The sequence below is a fragment of the Tenebrio molitor genome, chromosome 3, assembly GCF_963966145.1.
Source record: "Tenebrio molitor chromosome 3, icTenMoli1.1, whole genome shotgun sequence".
NCBI lineage: Eukaryota > Metazoa > Arthropoda > Insecta > Coleoptera > Tenebrionidae > Tenebrio > Tenebrio molitor.
Genome location: NC_091048.1, coordinates 22,366,598 through 22,385,789, shown reverse-complemented (window position 1 = coordinate 22,385,789; position 19,192 = coordinate 22,366,598). Strand labels below are relative to the sequence as shown.

Sequence of the window (19,192 nt, the reverse complement as noted above, 5' to 3'; positions counted from 1 at the left end):
TGATGTTTTTTAATTCGGAGCCACAAAATTATCTCATTCAATTACACTCGAACTTTTTTTCTTCGGACAATTTTCTGTTTTAACAACTCAAGCACTGTTGCCTTGTAAAAATGTTTCATTGAAAACAGAAAATTTTCTGATTAAAAACGCAGTCGACAAACGACTTGCTGTGATCTAGACAAAGCATTTCATTAACAAATTGGTTTCTTAAATAATGTCGCATAGAATGTCAAGTTTCGATAGTTTCAAGTAAACACATTAAAGACGGAAAGAACTGATTCATCACAAATATTCTTTTTGTTGTTCGTGCAAAACCTCTACTGTTAACTGAATTATTACCTTAATGAAATTGTATTTCGCAGTGAATGTCGATCACACCGTTCTCTTTTAATTAATACATGACAGTTTGAAAATTTTCAATTACCTATCAGCGCACCTGTCAAAATGGTAATGACTTCATTGCATTGGTAAAACATTGAAGAGAAGTCGGATTTGAACGAGGAAAATAGGAATTTGTTTTATCTGTCATTCTGAATTTTTGATTAATTTTTTTAACAGACGAGTGTGTATTAAAAAGTAATTAGTCAGATGGATCGTTAGTAGCGTTGGCTGTAAAAGCACAAACACTTTTTGTAGCTTTAATTTCAGTGTTCAAAGGACTGTAGTTGTCATTTTTTGACATGTTTCATTTGCCTTGCGGCTTTTTGACTTACAGGTAGAGAGAAAATTAAATTTGAAAGAAAAGGGAACCTGTGTTAAAAACTGCCGAATCCTGTCGCTCCTCTCGCATGTGCTTTCCGTTTTTAAAATATTCCGGAAAGGACGAGTTATTACGAAAATTTGCGATTACGGAAGCTTTTCAAGCTCTCAATAATCCAGTGTCTTCGCATATATTATCATAAAGGGGTATAAAGCAAGGGTCCAGGCGCCGAGTTCTAAGTCTGGCCCTTCACTTTATGTGAGCATACTTTTTTAAAACAATGAAAGATGAATTCACACTTTTATTTCGAATCAATTCACTTTTCACTGTTTACTTTTTCAGTTTTGTGTCGGCTGAATGTGAATAATTCTATTCGAGGCACTATTGATCAGGCCTTGCACAGTTTCAGCAATGGGAACAATATTGGTGGACGCCGTGAAATCGTTCTAAATTTTACTATTCGAACACGAACATGTGTTTAAAGGAAGTTTCATCCCTGCGGTGCTTATTTAATATGTATATGAAGTAACAACATCTTGAAAATTCATGCTATGTAAATTTTGTTGTTCCGAAAAACATCGTTTAAATTCAGCAAAAATAACCCCGGTTTGTTCGCAAAATGTCCGCGGGTTAACATTAACCACAGCGATTAGACCGAACAATGGGTTTAACTAACCAGAAACTAGCAACGCAACACAGAATTTATCAATTATCTTTGCCGAATGGGAATCGAGGGCGGCCCTTACTGCATTTTACGTAACTCCTTGCGGAGGACTGTAAAAAATGGTCAAGGTCGTGACGAGGAAATTTCCCAGAGCACTCAATTTTTTTTATCCGTCCAGGGATATTGAAATGACCCCCGGTCAGGTCGCCGTTTACATACCCCACCCCTGCATTTTTAATCGTAAGTGCTAGTGCTTAATTATTGAAACGTCGAGTACATATTTGCGGACAGAATGAGTGTTTATTTTTCCGCTAATTAATTTGTTTAATTATACAGATTGAATTGGGCCAGGTCGGTTGCGATTTTTTTCAGTCGGTGATGAGATGCTGAGGGTGTGGTCGACGAGGGCAACGTCCCCGGCGTCCAGACGCAACCTCATGCAGGTACTCCGGTGTCGTCGACGTCGCGTACATGTTGATTCTCTTTTATGTCCCGGCGGTCTAGATATTCCGAGGCAATAAGTTGGAAGTGACTGACATAATGGAGTTTGCTTTTGACGACAATTTGGCGATTTCGCGACCTCTTGGGGAAGTCGTGTGAATAGCGATAAATCACATTTGTTGCCGCAATTAAAATTGTTGAAATTTGTCCCCTTCAAGAAATGTCTCGGTGGGAATTGTGTCGTTTTGTTTAATTGCTTTGCACAAAGCGGAACGAAGCGAAGTGTGGCTTATCGGTTGGTATTCATCAAAGGCGTTACTGATAATCATTTTTCAACACTTCCCAGTCCTTAATCTTGATTGATCATTTTTCAGAAATAATATTCGGAGATGTGGCTTGAATTCTAAAACAAAATCCCGGAAATAGTAGTCGTCAGATTTCTACATTTAACCCGGAACAAAGGAAACAATTTTTACCATAATAATTTCTATTAAAGCAGCCAACCAAAAACATTTTAAACATGAGTACGTTTTACTATTACATATATTAAATAGTTGATGCTTTATGAAATTATTCATCATTGTTTTTAAGCCGCAATTTTTATTTTACTCTTACTATTACTACTGATATTTGGCAGCCCTTTAATACCACTTTCATAACTATATTCATTCATTTTATTTAAATAATTGTAGCTTAAAAAAGATGGGGGCTGTTTTCTACTTTTAACTGATGGCCTAAGTTACTCAACTGCAGTAGAAAGTTAATGCTACCTAATCCATATTTTAAAATTTTATTAATTAAATTTTTCCTAATTATTATAGAGACAATAATGTTGCAGACAGTTGTATCGGGTGTTCACTTAAATTTCCCGTCAAAGTTGGCATTGAGGGGTCGATTGTGAACGCACCACGGATTACGGATCGCGGATCAGCTGTTTCCAGACTGACAAGTGGCGCGTTCACAATTGACTCTTCAACGCCAACATTGACGGGAAATTTAAATTAACACCGAGATATGCAAATTGTGTATGAAGCACTTAAAAAAACGTCGCTTTATAAACATGTTGCATAAACAACTATGTTTTTAATCTCAAGCTTTTATAATGAGATTATTATGACTCGCAAATAATAAAATTAAACTAGTTCCAGGAGAAATGGGGGATTTGTGTTAGTTTAATAAAATAGAAATACTTGGGAGTACCTAACGAAATAAAATTAGAAGAAAAATATTTACAATAATAAGCAGTAGCGGGTTTTGTAGGAAAAATGAACTGTACGTAAATTTAAAATTTTCCAGTGAGCTTTAAGAAATAAAATAATTATTATAGGGCATGCACCTTGTTAGAATCTTTTATTTAAAAGGTACTTGGTTGAGACCCTTGTTGTAATATAAAGGGGTTGTTAGGTTGTCTGAATTCTGGGGTTTGGCGAAATATTTAAACCAAATAGAACTATCCGTTATAAATGAACGTGTTTCCAGAAATCATAATTACTTCAATAATTCACTTACGTCTACGCTACCGAGTTTTATGCATTCATGACCGTAGTTGATCAAATTTTTATGTAAACTTATGGTAAAGTAAACAGCCAACATGTCTGAAATTTTGATTAGTGCTCTAAACTAATAACGTCACTTCCTTTACATGAAATATTTCAACCAAATGTTATTTTTCAATTGTTTGGTTGTTTTTAGAAATTATTTTAAATTATCGGTGAAAGTAAAAGATTTTAGATAAATAAATCAACTAGATTGTTCCAACTGGTAGCCTGCCAATATCTACAAATTGTTTCTAGGTTTGTTTAATTAATTGATATAAATAGTTTGCGTCATTGTGAAGAAGTTTCAAGTTAATTAACGACTAACGGTGGTGGATATTACTAATTGGTCTTTTCTTGTTCTTTACCAAAGCCATCTTATAGAAAGTAGATGATCAAAGCCTGTCAAGAAAAGTAACCATTACATTAATGCAACAAAGTCGTGATATGTTTAGCGTCTTGATTCCCCTTTTCTTTATCATATTTCCCACATCCTCTCTCGGTTTTCTATCAGCGGACACGTCTTTATACTTCTTCCGAACCACAAATTTAGTTTTTTTTTTTGATAAGGACACAAATATTACCGGCGTAAGCGCTAACCGTCGACAATTCCGCGATTGATTTCGGATTACAAAATGTCATAATTGGAGCACCCAATCACGAACTCCAATTACGTGGCACGATTTCTGGTTTTATCAGAGCCATAACAACAATTATTTGCTATTATGCAATTGTAGTTAATTATCTGTGGAAATTCAATCAAGAATTCTAACATATTTTTTGTTTAGTTTATTCATAAGATTTTTGGCATAGAAATTAGCAGACCTGCTCACCCGTTTCATTTAATTATTGTTATTAATAAAGCAAAGGAAAAATCAATGCGGTTTAGTGTCACGCCATCTCAAGTTTTTCCGTTCAATTTGCGAACGGAAAAGTTTAGCAACAGCTTTTCATTTAAAAATAGCCCAGAGGAGCACGGTTGGAATCGCTAATTAGCGATTTTATTTATTTAAGGAATTCACCCCTTAACTGCCACTTCTTTCGCGTAATTCTGTTTTTGCCTACGATTTTTCGTACAAATGCTATTCATTTCTTTGAGTTTTCATTTCGTTTGAGTGAAACTTTTACTTATTTCAAAAAGGAATGAAATCCAGAAAAAGGTGGTGTGCGTTTTAGTGTTACATCGAAATTACCAACGTTCTTGGAATTAATTCATCAACCTTTGGGAATTCAACGAAATCTCTTTCCGAGTTATTTATTCACAACTTGGTGGTTTTAAGAAGTTTAGGCATCCGATATATTTTGTATTAGTTTATTAAACGTTAATAATTAAAACCTTTCAGACTTCTCTGCTGAAACGTGCCATAATGAAATCTTTAGACTTCCAATTTGAAGTAAAATGAAAAGTCATTTTATAATAAAGTTCCACTTCAACTTGCATTTATATTTTCTATGATTTATTACAAATTTCCTGGAGGCGAACTCTTACGACACCTTCAATACATACATAACCTCTTTGTACAAGAATTGCGTTGCAGTGTCAAATCGAATAAAAAGCCCCATAAAGCTCGCCCTTTAAATAATAACAGTATAAGATAAAAAAAGATAAGGTTTGAAGTAAAATTTGTTTGTTGTTTTTCAGTGTCTGTTCCAATGTATTCCATTTTTTGTGACGAATTAATTATGTGGAAATGTTATTTTGTTGAATACTTTATTGTGTGAGAACAATCTTTTTGTTTTCACAGATCTGCTGCAGGTTTTTCTGTCAGTGTTTAATCTTGGCTATAACTTACAAATCATTTTAATCAAATTATATTCTCCTTCTTCGTGGTCTGCTCAAGTTCTCAAGTATTCACTCTTTTAGTGAGATTCGAGGAACTTTGCTTGAATATTAAAGTAAACAGAAACTGCAAAGGAATAAAAATGACATTTGCAAAATTTCAACTTCTTTGAATTAAAATGACGAGAGTTTAATGTACAAACTGAGAAGTTACTGTCGACTTAATTGTGTTAAATAATTTATTTCTTATTCCAGGTCGGCACTAGACACTGTTACGAATACTAAAGTTGCGATAAAGAAAATATCACCTTTCGAACATCAGACCTATTGTCAGAGGACTCTTAGAGAAATAAAAATACTCACGAGGTTTAAACATGAGAATGTAAGTATTATGCATTTTGGTCATTTTCGTGCACGATAAACGTCATTGCACAACTTTCATATAAATAATATCGCGCGTTCAAATGAAATCCTGGGCTGGGAAGGCGTTGGAAACCGTCAATTGTTGTGCTTTTTTAAAGCGTAGATTAATTGGAGTATGTTGGCAGCTAAAGGCTGTATGACACGATGCTAAATTTTGTAGAAAATTTGTTAGAAAATGAGAGAACGATCAGGATCTGACAAAGACAGACTATGATCCTGATCGTTCATTGGTCCTGATCGAGGGTCTCTCTCATTTTCTAACAAATTTTCTACATCGTGTCAAACAAGCTTAACCTAAAATTTAAAGCCAAAAAAATATTTCTTTTTTTCTCTCTTTGCAATGTTTTACACTAAAAATTGAATAACTTAACGATTCCTATTCTCGAACCAACTATGTAAGGACACCCTTTGCTGAAAACAAACATATTCAATTATGTCCCGATTAAACATAAACAAATGTCTTTCGTATCAAACGGCGGGAAATTCAAACTTTACACTGTTCTGAACGGTTTAATTTTTCCAACGCCTACTCAGCCCAGGATTTCATTTGAACGCCCGATATATTTTTATATCTGCACATTTTCTTAAATTCTTTGTTTTGATTTTTTTATTAACCGATTACAGTTGATTAATTCTATTTCAGTGTGTAATAAAAAATGTTGAAAGCATTTGCCCATTTTTCAATCTTTTTTTAATTATCTAAGTGTAAACTTGACGCAGCTGGTTACATGTTGAGTAAATGTTGGAAAAAATATTTCATCTTGAAACCATCTATATTCATCACTCTTGCCGTCTGTAAAGAGAATTTCGCACGACATATTTTTACATTTTTTATTATGATTACATTCTCGTTCTATTTTGTTTTTCGATGTTGGTCATATTTGCAAGTTCACATAACCGACTTCGTCGTTTCTGAAAATGTGACAATTTAAAAATGGGAACTCGAGAGGACCCTCCACAATAGAACCGTTCAAAATTTCAATTTTCCAACTTTATTAGAAAAAGTTCCCATATTCGTTTTTTATATCGGCAAATATTGAAGTTTAAAGATAATTTTGTGTATTTTGCCAGGATCGAAGCCTCGGGATTCTCAGCAATTGGTAAAAGGGGACGGCTCTAATGAATAATTATTGAAACAAGTTGAAATTTTCATTACGTATTAATGAATTCTTTGCAAATTTTCAACAGATTCTGCTTGCGTAAATAGACTTTCTAACAACTAACAAAGTTGTGGAAGACGTTGAAATTTTCGCATAAGTAAATTGAAGCGGCGAGCACACGAAGAAAAAAATTATCCCTTCTGAACTTTATGCAGCACTGACACCACCACTGTCAAAGCTGACATTTATTGCATAAGTTAAGACTGACTGGTAGATGGCATTTTTATATAATTTTGTATTATCAACATTGCTCAGTAAAACGGCCAGAATTAAACATGGTTTTTTAAAAACAGTTTCCATGAGTGATCGTCGAACAAATATCTGAAGGATTATTTAGAGCAGCATGAATACTTAATGATATTCACTCGTTAGCATACAATTTTACAGCTGTTGTTAGCACAAATTTCAATGTTTCAACAGTAAATGAAGCTTGACTGCATATTTCCATGTCACGCATGATTAAAGAAATAATTTGATGCAATTGTTGTATACTGTTTTCATTTCAAAATGGGAAAGGTGACATGAAAAAAAATCTCATTTCGCTCAGGACATTACTTTTCTTGTTGCAGAAGACAATTTATTAGCTTTTTTATTATTATTAACAGATTATTAATAGATTTATTATTACTTAAGTGCAACGGGTAATAACTAAAGATCCAGAGCTTTTACATTTTTATTTTTAGATGTTTAGTATTTAGTAAATGGCTCTAGGCATTAAACATATTTTTTACTTAGTGGATACCAGTAGACGATTTACCACGTGTCAGTTTACGTAAATTATAGACTGTACTCGTATGATACAAAAAAAAATATATATTGGAGGAAAAAAGAATTGAAAATGTTGCGTTTTATTTATGTTTTTTTTTTAATACTAATTTTCTACTGTTTCACCAGTAATTTAAGCGACTTTTGCTTTTCAAACAAATCAGTGGAACTTTGTTTTTAAATACATATGTATGTATTTTCCGACGGTACTGTAATGGTATTTTTAGAATTTGCGTGTCTAATAGGTCTATTATTGTATTTAATTTGGAGTCATTTATGCCTATTAAACCACGAGTGCTTTAATAGATCTCTAAGAAAATTTTTATCAATATTTCAGTGTTATTGTCATTTACACCAAAAAACTTCCAATATTAATGTTCAAACTCTACTTTTTAACATCTGTTGCAGAAGTAGTTGCATCTGTTACCTTGAATTACCAATTAATACAAAATTCCATAGAATTTGAAAATTTAATTTTTTTATTTAAAAATTAAAACAAGGGTGCAAATTCTAAAAAATTACATAAAAACTCGTTTTATAAGGGCATTGGTGCACTCGTCCCATACAAAACTCCCCTACGGCTCTTTTTCTACACTTGGGACTCGTGCACCAAATCAACCCTTTTAAAACCCGTTCTTTAATATACTAATAACGATACGAATTCGGTAAGTACTTTATATTGATACAATTAATTTAATAATTAAACACCAATTTTTTTTCCTTCATCATTGATTATTTTAGATATAAACTTATATTCTGTTCATAATAGCACAAGTACCATGGCGGCCAAAAAATTTCGTCCGTCATTTTTCCGTCATTTCAAAAAAATCGGTGTAGTCCATCCCTTATTGTCATTAACATTATGATTGATGTTTTTACTTGTCACTTTTGAAAGTCAAGTAAAATGCCATCGGTATCAAATTTTAATAAAATTAAAATAACTCTTGCACAAAGAGGAATGTCCCAAGCTGAGATTTCGATGGACCTTCGTATACCTAAAAGTACAATTTCGTCCATTCTTCAGAAATGGAAGCAAAATGAAACTATTGAAAGACGCCAAGGCTCAGGGAGGCCTAGCACATCTACTGCAGAAGAAGATAATATCCTTCTCAATAGATTACGCAATAGCCCTTTCATGACGGCTGTTGAAGCGGTAAATACAAGCAAATACAACGGAAAGGAGCGGTCGATTTTCGGCAAACATATGGGCATGGATTTCAGTAGATAGCCCCGGGATAATGTTGCATCTAGAAAATCAGCTCAACAGTGATGTGTTTATGTTAGGATTCTTGAAGACGTGATGATGCCCTCAGTTTCAAGAATTTTTCCGAATTTTAACTTCATATTTCAACAAGACAATTGTTCAGTGCATTCAGCACATAGGGTAGCAGAATGGTTCACGAATAATAGCATAAACGTTCTTGATTGGCCGAGTCGCAGTCCTGATTTGAACCCTAAAGAAAACATGTAGGGACTTTTGGTTCGTAATTTGCAACAACGACAAGTGATTCGGAATAGGGCAGAACTTTTGACTGCGATTACTAATGCATGGCAATCATTACCTAGGAATTATTACAGAGATTTATGCCTCTCCATGTCGCGTCGTGTAAGGCGAGTTATTTATGCCAATGGAGCGATGACCAAGTATTGATTTTAAACTTCATTCATTTTATCTTTTGATTTAGCTAAGTACTTAAACAAAAATAAATGTTTCATTTCCTTGTCTTTGCCTTAATGTTTTTCGTTTGATTTTTTTAAAACTACGGCATACTCGTATAATTTCCACGGTTCTCTGTTTGGTGCTTTAATCCAAAAATAGCCGCAAGTCTGCCTCTAGTGCCACTAGCGGTCGTGTGGTAATTGTGTAAGAGTAGAACTTGTCCTTTGTATTTTGTATTCACAAAATTTGAACTGATGGACTGAATGACAGATTGTCAAAATGACAATAACGATAAAAAATGCGAGGTTATTGGTGCTTAAGGGTACTTTACACTTTATGTCAGGGCCTTGAAAGTGACGGACGAAATTTTTTGGCCGCAATAGTACCTACCGTTATACTGGAACGGTTTTCAATGTTTTATATTACGTGGGGAAACCACGAAAAGAAACGCGTATTGTTCTGTATTTCCTAGGTGGTGTGGAAACGGGTACAAAATCACTTGTTATTGCTCAATGCAGCCTTTATATTGCGTTTGATATTAATTTAATTTTGATTAATTCCCCCATGCGTGTTCAGCCATTCAGAGCGCATGCTTTCATTCAATAAAAAATGTCTATTGCAGGTAAAATAACAAGACCCAATTTTTTATCGGATAAAATTTTTCAATTTCACGAAAACTTGCTTTGACAATTTTACGAGTTGAAGTTGGGCATTTTTATTATGGTTAGACCCGAGAGCTGTAGGTCGAGGGTTTAACCTTTGAAAAAAAGTGAAAATTAGGAAATTTATCAGCTAAAAAATTAGGTCGTGTTATTTTTGGCAAGATTAATCCCAGAATACAAACTTTAACGTTAACTATTTATATACGAGTATAATACTTACAGTTATTAAAAACACAATTATTAAAAACAATTTGAGAATCTGACAGGAGTAGCATGCAATTTTAATCACTTTTGACAGATGCCAGTGTAGTAGGACGTTTTATTCGCGATAAACATTTTTGATTGGATGAAAGCAAGCGCTCTGATTGGCTGAACTCGCACGTTTGATGTACGTGGGAATTAATCGCGATAAAAACGTCCTACTACTCCTGTCAAAAGTGATTAAAATAAAAAATAATAGTATTTTTAATAACTGTATTATAAATAAATAACGTTAAAGTTTGTATTCTGGAATTAATCTTGCCAAAAATAACACGACCTAATTTTATACAGATGTCCCCAAAAAAGAAGACGAGCCCATAACTCCCTTATTTATCGGAGTATTTTAATTATTTATACACCGAATTAAATGGTTGTGAATAGGCTACAAAAAGGCCTAATAAATTCACGTATAGCCCTAAGGGCTTCAAGGCTAAACGGTGCTTTTTTTTTAGTAATTCTGATAGAGATTTTTATTATGAAAACAACAATGTATCACAAACCAAACTAAAAATACAAAAAAAGGCCACAATCGTCTATTATCAAACTACGCTCTTTATTATTTGTTTGCAATACACTAAAGTCTAAATATTAAAACTAGAAATGGGTATCTATTTCTACTGCTAGCTACTATTTCCGTGGTTACTTAGAAAAGCATGAGAGTGTCGGAAGTAGGAGTGTGGGGAGTTTAGCTGACGTAACTAAAGTCTGTCTCAATTCTAAATTTCCACCAACACTGCATTCTACGTTGGAAATACAACCGGCAACACCGTTTGGTGAAAAATGCGTCAGATTGTATTTGTTGTTATCTGTCAATTTCCGTTTTTACAATTCAAAATTTTAGAATAAAGGAAAAGAACAAAACCTTTTCTAAAATGCAGCAAGTAAGTAGGTAGAAAATCAAATTCTAAAAGCAAAATAAACTTATGAACTAATTTTAATGTTTTCAAATCATGTTTGTGAAATAATTATATTGCCCAACTTTGGTTATTAAGAATCCCCAATTTAGAAATATTTTTATTTTGCCAACATAATTCAACAGGTGGTCGAAATTTAGTATTGAGACAAACTATAGTTAAAGCGGTTAACTTGGTTAATTAGCTGATGCTTAAATTCGTTAAAGAGTCAATCCGGAGAAAAGATTTAACTGGTTAGCCTGTTTGACCATCAACTGAATAAGAAAAGATAGTTAAAGATTTTCTTAGTTTTAACAAATCATATCTGTTCAACTGAACTAAACAATAGAATAGCTAATTAATTACCTAAGTTAACTGTCCTTGCATAAATGTTATAATCATCAGTTAATTAACAGTTTGACCGGATGAACCGGGTTGCAGCCTCACATTTAACAGGCCCAATAGGTTAGCCGGTACCCCCACATGTACTTTTTATAAGCTACAAATGTATTATTAATTCATTTTAAAAAATTCTTCATTTCCTCTTAATTTAGTTTTTAATTGAAAAATTAAAGAATAGCTCTGTTTTCAAAAATCAACAACGATGCCGCCCCGTGCTATTAGGCATTACGAACTCATTACCTACAGCATCGGATCTCCTTCAAATTAAAAAAATAGGGATAAAAACGTAATTGCGTAAGCGTTATTTCATCATGTAGCTAACAATTAGTACCAAGGAGCGTTAACGAAGTGGAAAGCGAATGAAAATAAGTCGGTAGCGCAAAAAAATATGTTGTACGTCGGTTGTACGCTGTTTTCATTTTAATATCGTATCATATTTTAACATTGCCAACCATTCTTAAACATCAAAGAACCAAGTTCACCAAAATATTTCAGCTCTTTCACGGAATAAATATTATCCTTGGTCATGTCTGTTTATATTGAAATAATTGACATTTGAAGTTTGCCATAAGAAATGTTTGCTTCTGCATGCAATTGTTATATTTTATGTCATTTGCAGAGGCATTGTTGGATGCATCTCAATAAACTTGATGTTTAATGTAACTACTCGTACCGTAATCTTTGCTGTCAAACAGTTTCCTTTCTATTATTACTATTACATATTATTTAAATCATCACAACTATTTCGTATTGATACCTGGGATTCCATTCCAGAGTGTCTTTCGTCAAAATGTGATACATTCCGACACCTTTTTCTTGGAAAAACTTCTTAACGATGTACCCTTCTGTGCAATAAAATTATTACTATTTTTTTTACAATATTTCAATATTTTAGTTGTATCGGGTGTTTTTTAAAATTTCACCTAAAAGTAGGCGTTGAAGAGTCGACTGTGAACGCACCACTTGCGTAAAAACGTAAGATTCAAGCAGCTAATCCGTAATCCGTATAGTGCGTCCACAATCGACTCTTCAACGCCTACTTTAAGGTGAAAAAAAAAAACATCCGATATAATGCAGGCCTATAGTAACTGATAAAACATTTAAATATATTTTCAATTGTCTAAATCACGCGTCATTTTGACATTCCTAAAAAATTGACTGATTTACATAAATATTTTTGTTGCTAGGAATTTTGTCATGCCCCGTTTAAACTATAAAATATTTGATGTGCTTAATTTTTTTGCACAGAAGTGTACGGTCGGGATCAATAAATTTTGGACACTAGTGTCATCGTGCTGTCATACATTCTAAAACGACCCTTAATTTTGATTGTTGTGTCAATTTTGAAAATGTGAATTTCAGATTTACCGAGAAAACGTTCAAGAAGTTTTAAAAATCAGACAAATGGAATAGAACGAGATTTTAATTAATAAAAAATATAAAAATAAATAAATAAAAAGTAAAAACTTAATATTTTGAACGGGTGGCATATTGACAAATTGAAGACAAATTTGAATTTCATCATTCATGTGACAATTTCAATAAATCATGATTTTGAGTAATTTTTTTTATGTGACAGAAGAATGATGTCCAAAATTTAATGATAGTAATAGTACAGTCGCAAGCAATAAATTTTGGTCGTGAAGGTCATTCTTTGACGCAATCGAAAATGCTCCATTGTAAGAGTCGTAAATGTCATAACCTATCATCATGTTGTATGACATTAATTGTCATTTTTTTGACACTTTGTTGACATGAGCATAATCAGGCAGGGACATTTTTTAAATTTGTGACAATCTAACCAATTTTTGAAATGACATTGATGACCAAAATTTTTTGCTCGCGACAGTACATATTGTTTGCTTTTTGTAAAGCTTAGAATGCGTTTTCGTAGAAGCTTTTCCTTAGTTGCAATTTTTTCATTAACTAAATACATAATTCGGTGTTTCGAAAGCCCCCTTCAGGATATTAATTAAACAAAGGAATTTTTGTCGTCACCCGTCATTTGAAATTTTAGGATAAAATGAACTTTTCAAAAATTACTTCTAACTACTAATTCAAATATTTGTATATTTTTATGAATAGAGAAGTTAATAAGTTTATTTTACAATACTGAATTACTACGAGTATGATTGTACTTTTCCTAAATTGTAAATTGCGTCCAAAAACTTTGCAACTTACAATGTTTGAGACAAGCAAACATTTTTCACGTTAATGGTGCTTTCAGAGACTTAAATTTTTGAAAATGTGCCGAGTAAGTTGGGGGATTATCGTGTGGAAAACAGTCCCTAAACTTTAAACCTCTTGTCGTTAGATAAAAAAAAAATGTTTAAGACGGGGGATTAAACGAGAAGCTTCTAATTTCCTTATGAAAATCCTTGCTAATAACGCTTTTACGTCGTTAGAAACTTCCAGAATTAATTTTGATTGAGATTCTAACGGATTTAACAATTTACCGTCCATTAGAGAAAGAATGCGGAGAAAAGAGAAAAATTATTGGGCCTGTTTGTTATTAAGCGACGTTCCTTTTCAACGATGAAAGCATGAAATAATGGAGTCGATATTGTTGTAAATGTCATTGTCATAAATTTCAGTTTTCAGCAAAGCCGTACGCGCATTAACACTCAAAGACGTAATAAATTAAAATTAATATCAGCCTTCACGGACTAGAGAAATTCGAAGTTAATTTTGTTTATTTAGTGGTGTGCTTACAGGTGATGGTTTTATCTCTGTGGTGACTTCCGTCGTGTTATTTGTGCCTAAATAAATACGAATGTAGTGTTAATTAGTTGAGGTTATAGTAGAGAATTCCGCATTCCGCCGAGCACGCTTATGATCAAAGTAATTGTACTGATAGAATTAAATTAAATTGTGAAGTAAATAAACACGGGAGGTAGCGCCATCGGTTCACTGATTTAATTTAATTCAGGACGGTTGTCCTCAAAAGATGCATCAAGAATCCGGAGGACCGAATCACTCCCAGTACATTATCAGTCTCACCGTGTTTTGCACAGCTTCACGATAACGAAACAGTTAACAACAATTAACATGTACAGTTAACACCAGACCTCTTGTATTTCAACAATGTATAGTTTCCTCGGACGAAGTGATAACGTTAATGAAATTAAGCAGCCAAGTTTATTAACATTCCCGTATTTATGTCACATATTTGTGTGTACTAGCTATTTATTCGTTGGCATTAAGAGCCAAGTAATGAGGAAATGATGGGGGTCTCAAACGATCCTTGCGCCTAAAATCGCACGGATTACGGTCATAATCTCATCATCGGACGTTGTTGAGTGTTCTTTGTGCATATTTGTTCGTGTTTCCCGTCCACTTGGGCTTTTTACAGGTGTCACAATAACGTCGAGATTGAATAAAATCTCTGTTTCAGATTATCGACATAAGGGACATACTCCGCGCAGTCACGATAGATCAGATGAGGGATGTATACATAGTACAGTGTTTAATGGAAACGGACCTTTACAAACTTCTTAAAACACAGGTGGGTGGAACAGTCCGGTTAATTTTCGTTTGTTTAAAGATATTGTTTGGATAAACAGGTTTAACAGAAACAGAGAGTTGTTGCCTCGCAAGGGAAGAATATTAATCGGGTGTGTTTTCAAGGGATTAAATTAAGTCAGGGGCTTGATGAATGTTAAATAAGAAACGTTGACAAATATTTGTCCGGTAAATCGCAAGTGAGCAAAAGTTTGGAGTCTTGGCATTTGATGTGGCGTCGGCTTTACAAAAACGAGCATCGTTATCGATTAATAATTGTACCGGTTTTTCACGAGGGTCGAATCAAGTGTCTGATATGACCACACACATTAGCGTAAATTGAAAATCAACAATAAATATTGGTACGGGCGTTGTGCAAACTCGCCCTGGATGTTGTCGAATATGATCGACGCATCACGGAGGGTGTAGAATTGCAAAACACACATTAATTGCATATAATGAGAGTCATAAATTTGCTCTAATTAAGAATGTTGCGTAGGTTTACCGGTAATAATTTTGCAGGCAAATAGTTACGTTGACAAAGTGGGCTGTTAATCCAGCTCGAAATCTAATAAGTACCAAGTCACGGGGTCAAAATAAACAAACTATATTCTTGTAATGGCATGCGGAGTTTAAACCTGTTATCCTGCACGGTCTAGTTAGGATTTATTGTTAAAGTTGCTTGGTCTTAGTGCTAATACACTCTAGTATGTATAAAGCTCTATATAATTCATCAATTTCTTTTCAGAGACTGAGTAACGACCACATATGTTACTTCCTATACCAAATCCTTAGAGGGTTGAAATATATACACTCGGCAAATGTACTTCATAGGGATTTGAAACCTAGCAACCTCCTCTTAAACACAACCTGCGATCTTAAAGTAAGTTTTAACGCATCACCAGGATTTTTCCGAGAATTCCGACTCCGTAATTCGATGAATAGTCTAACAGTGGCGGCTCGTACATGACAAAATTTGATCCAGAGAAAAATTCGCTTTCTGGTCGTTGGCAGTTATTTTCAAGAAAAATGTATACATATATCGTTCATTTATAACGGCGACGGCAGTACAAACTTGCGTCACTTTACAAGTGATGTAAAAATTAACGGAAAATTAAATTGTTTGTGTAGAATTAACGTGGAGGTTTGAAGTGTTACGTTGCAAGGCTCAACGAGGATGAAAAGATGATTCTGAAAAAAGAGTGCTTGTAAAGTAAAAAAATGTATAAGAAACCAAGCAAAAAAACAACAAAGCATTCTTTAGAAGAAAAACTCTTATTGTTAGCACGAAAATAACAGATTCTTTCATTTGCCACAATAAAAAAAAATTCAATTCAGTTTTGAAGTTGTTGAAACTAACAAATTTTAAATATGTACATACATTCATGAACTGCATTCATTATGACAGGACAGTAGTGGTTGCTATGCTGTAAAGTGACCTATTATATACAGGCTGATTCACGTAGCCCGTTCATTAGAAACTTTTTGATTTCCCAAAATCATATTAATATGAAAATTGGTAGTTGACTATAATCGACTACTCCAAGTTCAATTGAAATATTTTCAAAATGGCGGCACTTCCGGAAATATCGGAAATCGATGCCATCTTTGTTTTTTTAAATAGAAAGGCCCCATTTTGACTTCACATTTCGATTCTACGTTAACTTTTGAGTTTAGTACTATGCCGGCCAAAAAATTTTGGCCGTCATTGTCTGTCAATTCAAAAAAAAATTGTAATCCATACTTTATTGTCATTATGATTACCGTCTTGATTATGAACGTTATTTTTTGGGTGGTAAATTTCAAAACTCAAAATTATTTTGTCATTTCTACTACACGGAACGTTTACCTCAGGTTATCGATGTACGATTGCTCTAATTTTGTTTATTCATGTCGGATTTTTGGAATATCTGAGCTTCAAACAGTTTAAATTGATTGTCAAAATGACAAGAATCGAAAGTGGGGTTACGATTCCTAAAGGTTTATTTACACTTTACTTGAATGTTAAGAAAATGACGGCCAAAATTTTTTGGCCGCCATAGTACGTCTTTTTGTCAATACTTATCTGTCATCATTTTATTCAAAAAATTGAAATTACGCCTAAACGGCTGCAAATAGGCATACATAATGTTAATAAAAGTGGCCTTAAAATTTTATTTTACATTTATATCTAGTATCAGAAACGGTAGTTTCCATTTAAAAAAATGGAGTTTTCGACATTTTTTGATTATCAATTGTAGAAAATTGCAGTAGCCGTATGAAACATAAAAAAAATGTCGTTGATAGCGCAAAAAAGCGGCCAAATCTTTGGCAAGTCAGTAGAGTAAAAATAAATTATGTACATATTCGTAGAATCGAAATGTGAAGTCAAAATGAGGCCTTTCCATTTAAAAAAATAAACATGGCGTCGATTTCCGGTATTTCCGGAAGTGACACCATTTTGTAAATATTTCATTTGAACTTGAAGTAGTCGATTATAGCCAACTACCAATTTTCATATTAATATGATTTCGGTAAATCAGAAAGTTTCTATTGAACGGGCTACGTGAATCAGCCTGTATAGATACGAGATTTACAAGAAACCTTTTATAGCACGCACGGGTTTAGGGCACAACGAGCTTGTGAGAAGTGCCATGAAGGAATATTTTTTATATTTTGCGCCTTTGAAAGTTCAATTTGAAGTTATTGTTATATCGCTTGTTTAGCGTGATTTGGCGTTTGCCATTTGATGTTTGACATTGAAAGTTACCAACATTGAAAATGTAAATTGTACTGGTCTATTACATCACTCAAATCAGCTATTAACATACTCTTTTGAGTGCTGTAATAGCTTTGTTATAAACGCATAGTAGGAAAAAAGTTTTTGCGAGTTTTTCTTTTAATCGTGGTGGTGAACTGTACTGATATCAGATGGCCGAAACTGTCTGACATCGGTCTGCTAATAGGCACTAATTATTCCTCGTATGTTTCTCATTAAACAATTTATACTAAGTAGTACACAATAAAAATTCTATAATTGAAGAACTACGTTCTTTCACGTGTTCTGTTGTGTTCATTTTACGTTGAAGTTGAGTCAAGGAGAAGGCACGATGTATTGGATGAGTACTGACCAGCTAGCCGTATCTGGGCTAGGCATGAAGAGTGCAGTGTGGCAGCATCCGGCATAAGGAGTCAAGATTTAAGTAAAGTGCTTATGTCTGAGACTGTAGTCAATAGGTATAGTAGTAGGAAACGATATTTGGAATGACTTATGCAGCTTTTATAACGTGCTAATACTTTTATGAGGGTTGGAACGGTTGGGACAACCCATTGCTGTAGGCCGTCAAAATTACTCACATTATTGAAGATTCAGAAATGGGCCGTATTTAAACATTTCTTCAGCGCATTTGTGCTGTGCAATTTTTGCGAAATAATAAAAGAATAGGTCGCACCGATCAGGATTGTCATAAATGTCATTTTTGATAATAAGACCAAATTCACATTACATTTTCTTATTGCTATTCAACTCGAAATAAATATTACGGGTTATTTTTAATTAGTGGTCCTAGGTAGGTACAGTTAGGGACACGGAATTTCGGGCATCATATTTCTGTCACTTCAAAAAGTCAAATTTTGAAATATATTTTCTGTTCTCGTCAATCGCATGTCAATCAAAATCGTCTCAAACGTAAAATTGAGGTTAATAATGCCTATTTTACATTTTTTGACAATACATGTATTGACAGTGATGCCCGACATTCCGTGTCTCTAACTGTACCTAGAAAAACTCGGACAATCCAGTAATACTTTTGTTATCGAAACAGTCGAAATTGCTGGTACACATTATAAAATTTCGATATGGACCATCATGCTGCAAACGTTCGGAGCGTGCCGAAGCGTCCAAAATCCGGTTGTAATTACGACATCTTTACGGACAACCCATAAACCATTGTAAGAGGCAATCGGCTTATTTTACAATGAGTTCCAAATATCGTTTCCTACTTCATAACGGCCAGGCGAACTAGATCGAATGCGCGTACCATATAAATTAGTCGATGGCCGCGTGTTTCAGTGTAGAAAGAAAAAAGACGTGACAGTTTCTTAACTAAAAACAATTATGAACGGTCGTCATCGGCAAGCCGTACCATCCTCACCGGCTCACTTGTAGGAGGAATCGTTTCGTTTTGTTGATTGCATTGTGTTGCAGTAAACAATTCAGAAGTTATTGTTTTATTTATTTTAAAAACTGATACAGCTGGATCAAACCCGCTGTCCCTGACCGGCCGCCACTGAATAACTAAGTAAAAAATTCGTATTTCACTTTTCATCTTGTTTGACGTGCGAAATTAACAAATAGATGCAACCT

At 33.9% G+C, this 19,192-nt stretch overlaps 1 protein-coding gene across 2 annotated transcripts in view; it reads left to right on the top strand.

Moving 5' to 3' along the window:
• rl (Mitogen-activated protein kinase rl) overlaps positions 1-19,192 on the top strand; it is a 47,398-nt gene that overhangs the window by 24,835 nt on the left and 3,371 nt on the right. Inside the window, exons 2-4 of one of the 2 annotated variants that reach the window (XM_069042471.1) lie at positions 5,376-5,502; positions 14,741-14,851; positions 15,596-15,730. In XM_069042471.1, coding sequence (XP_068898572.1) covers positions 5,376-5,502; positions 14,741-14,851; positions 15,596-15,730 — 373 coding nt within the window. The remainder of the gene's footprint in view (positions 1-5,375; positions 5,503-14,740; positions 14,852-15,595; positions 15,731-19,192) is intronic. The other variant, XM_069042472.1, reaches the window with a different exon arrangement.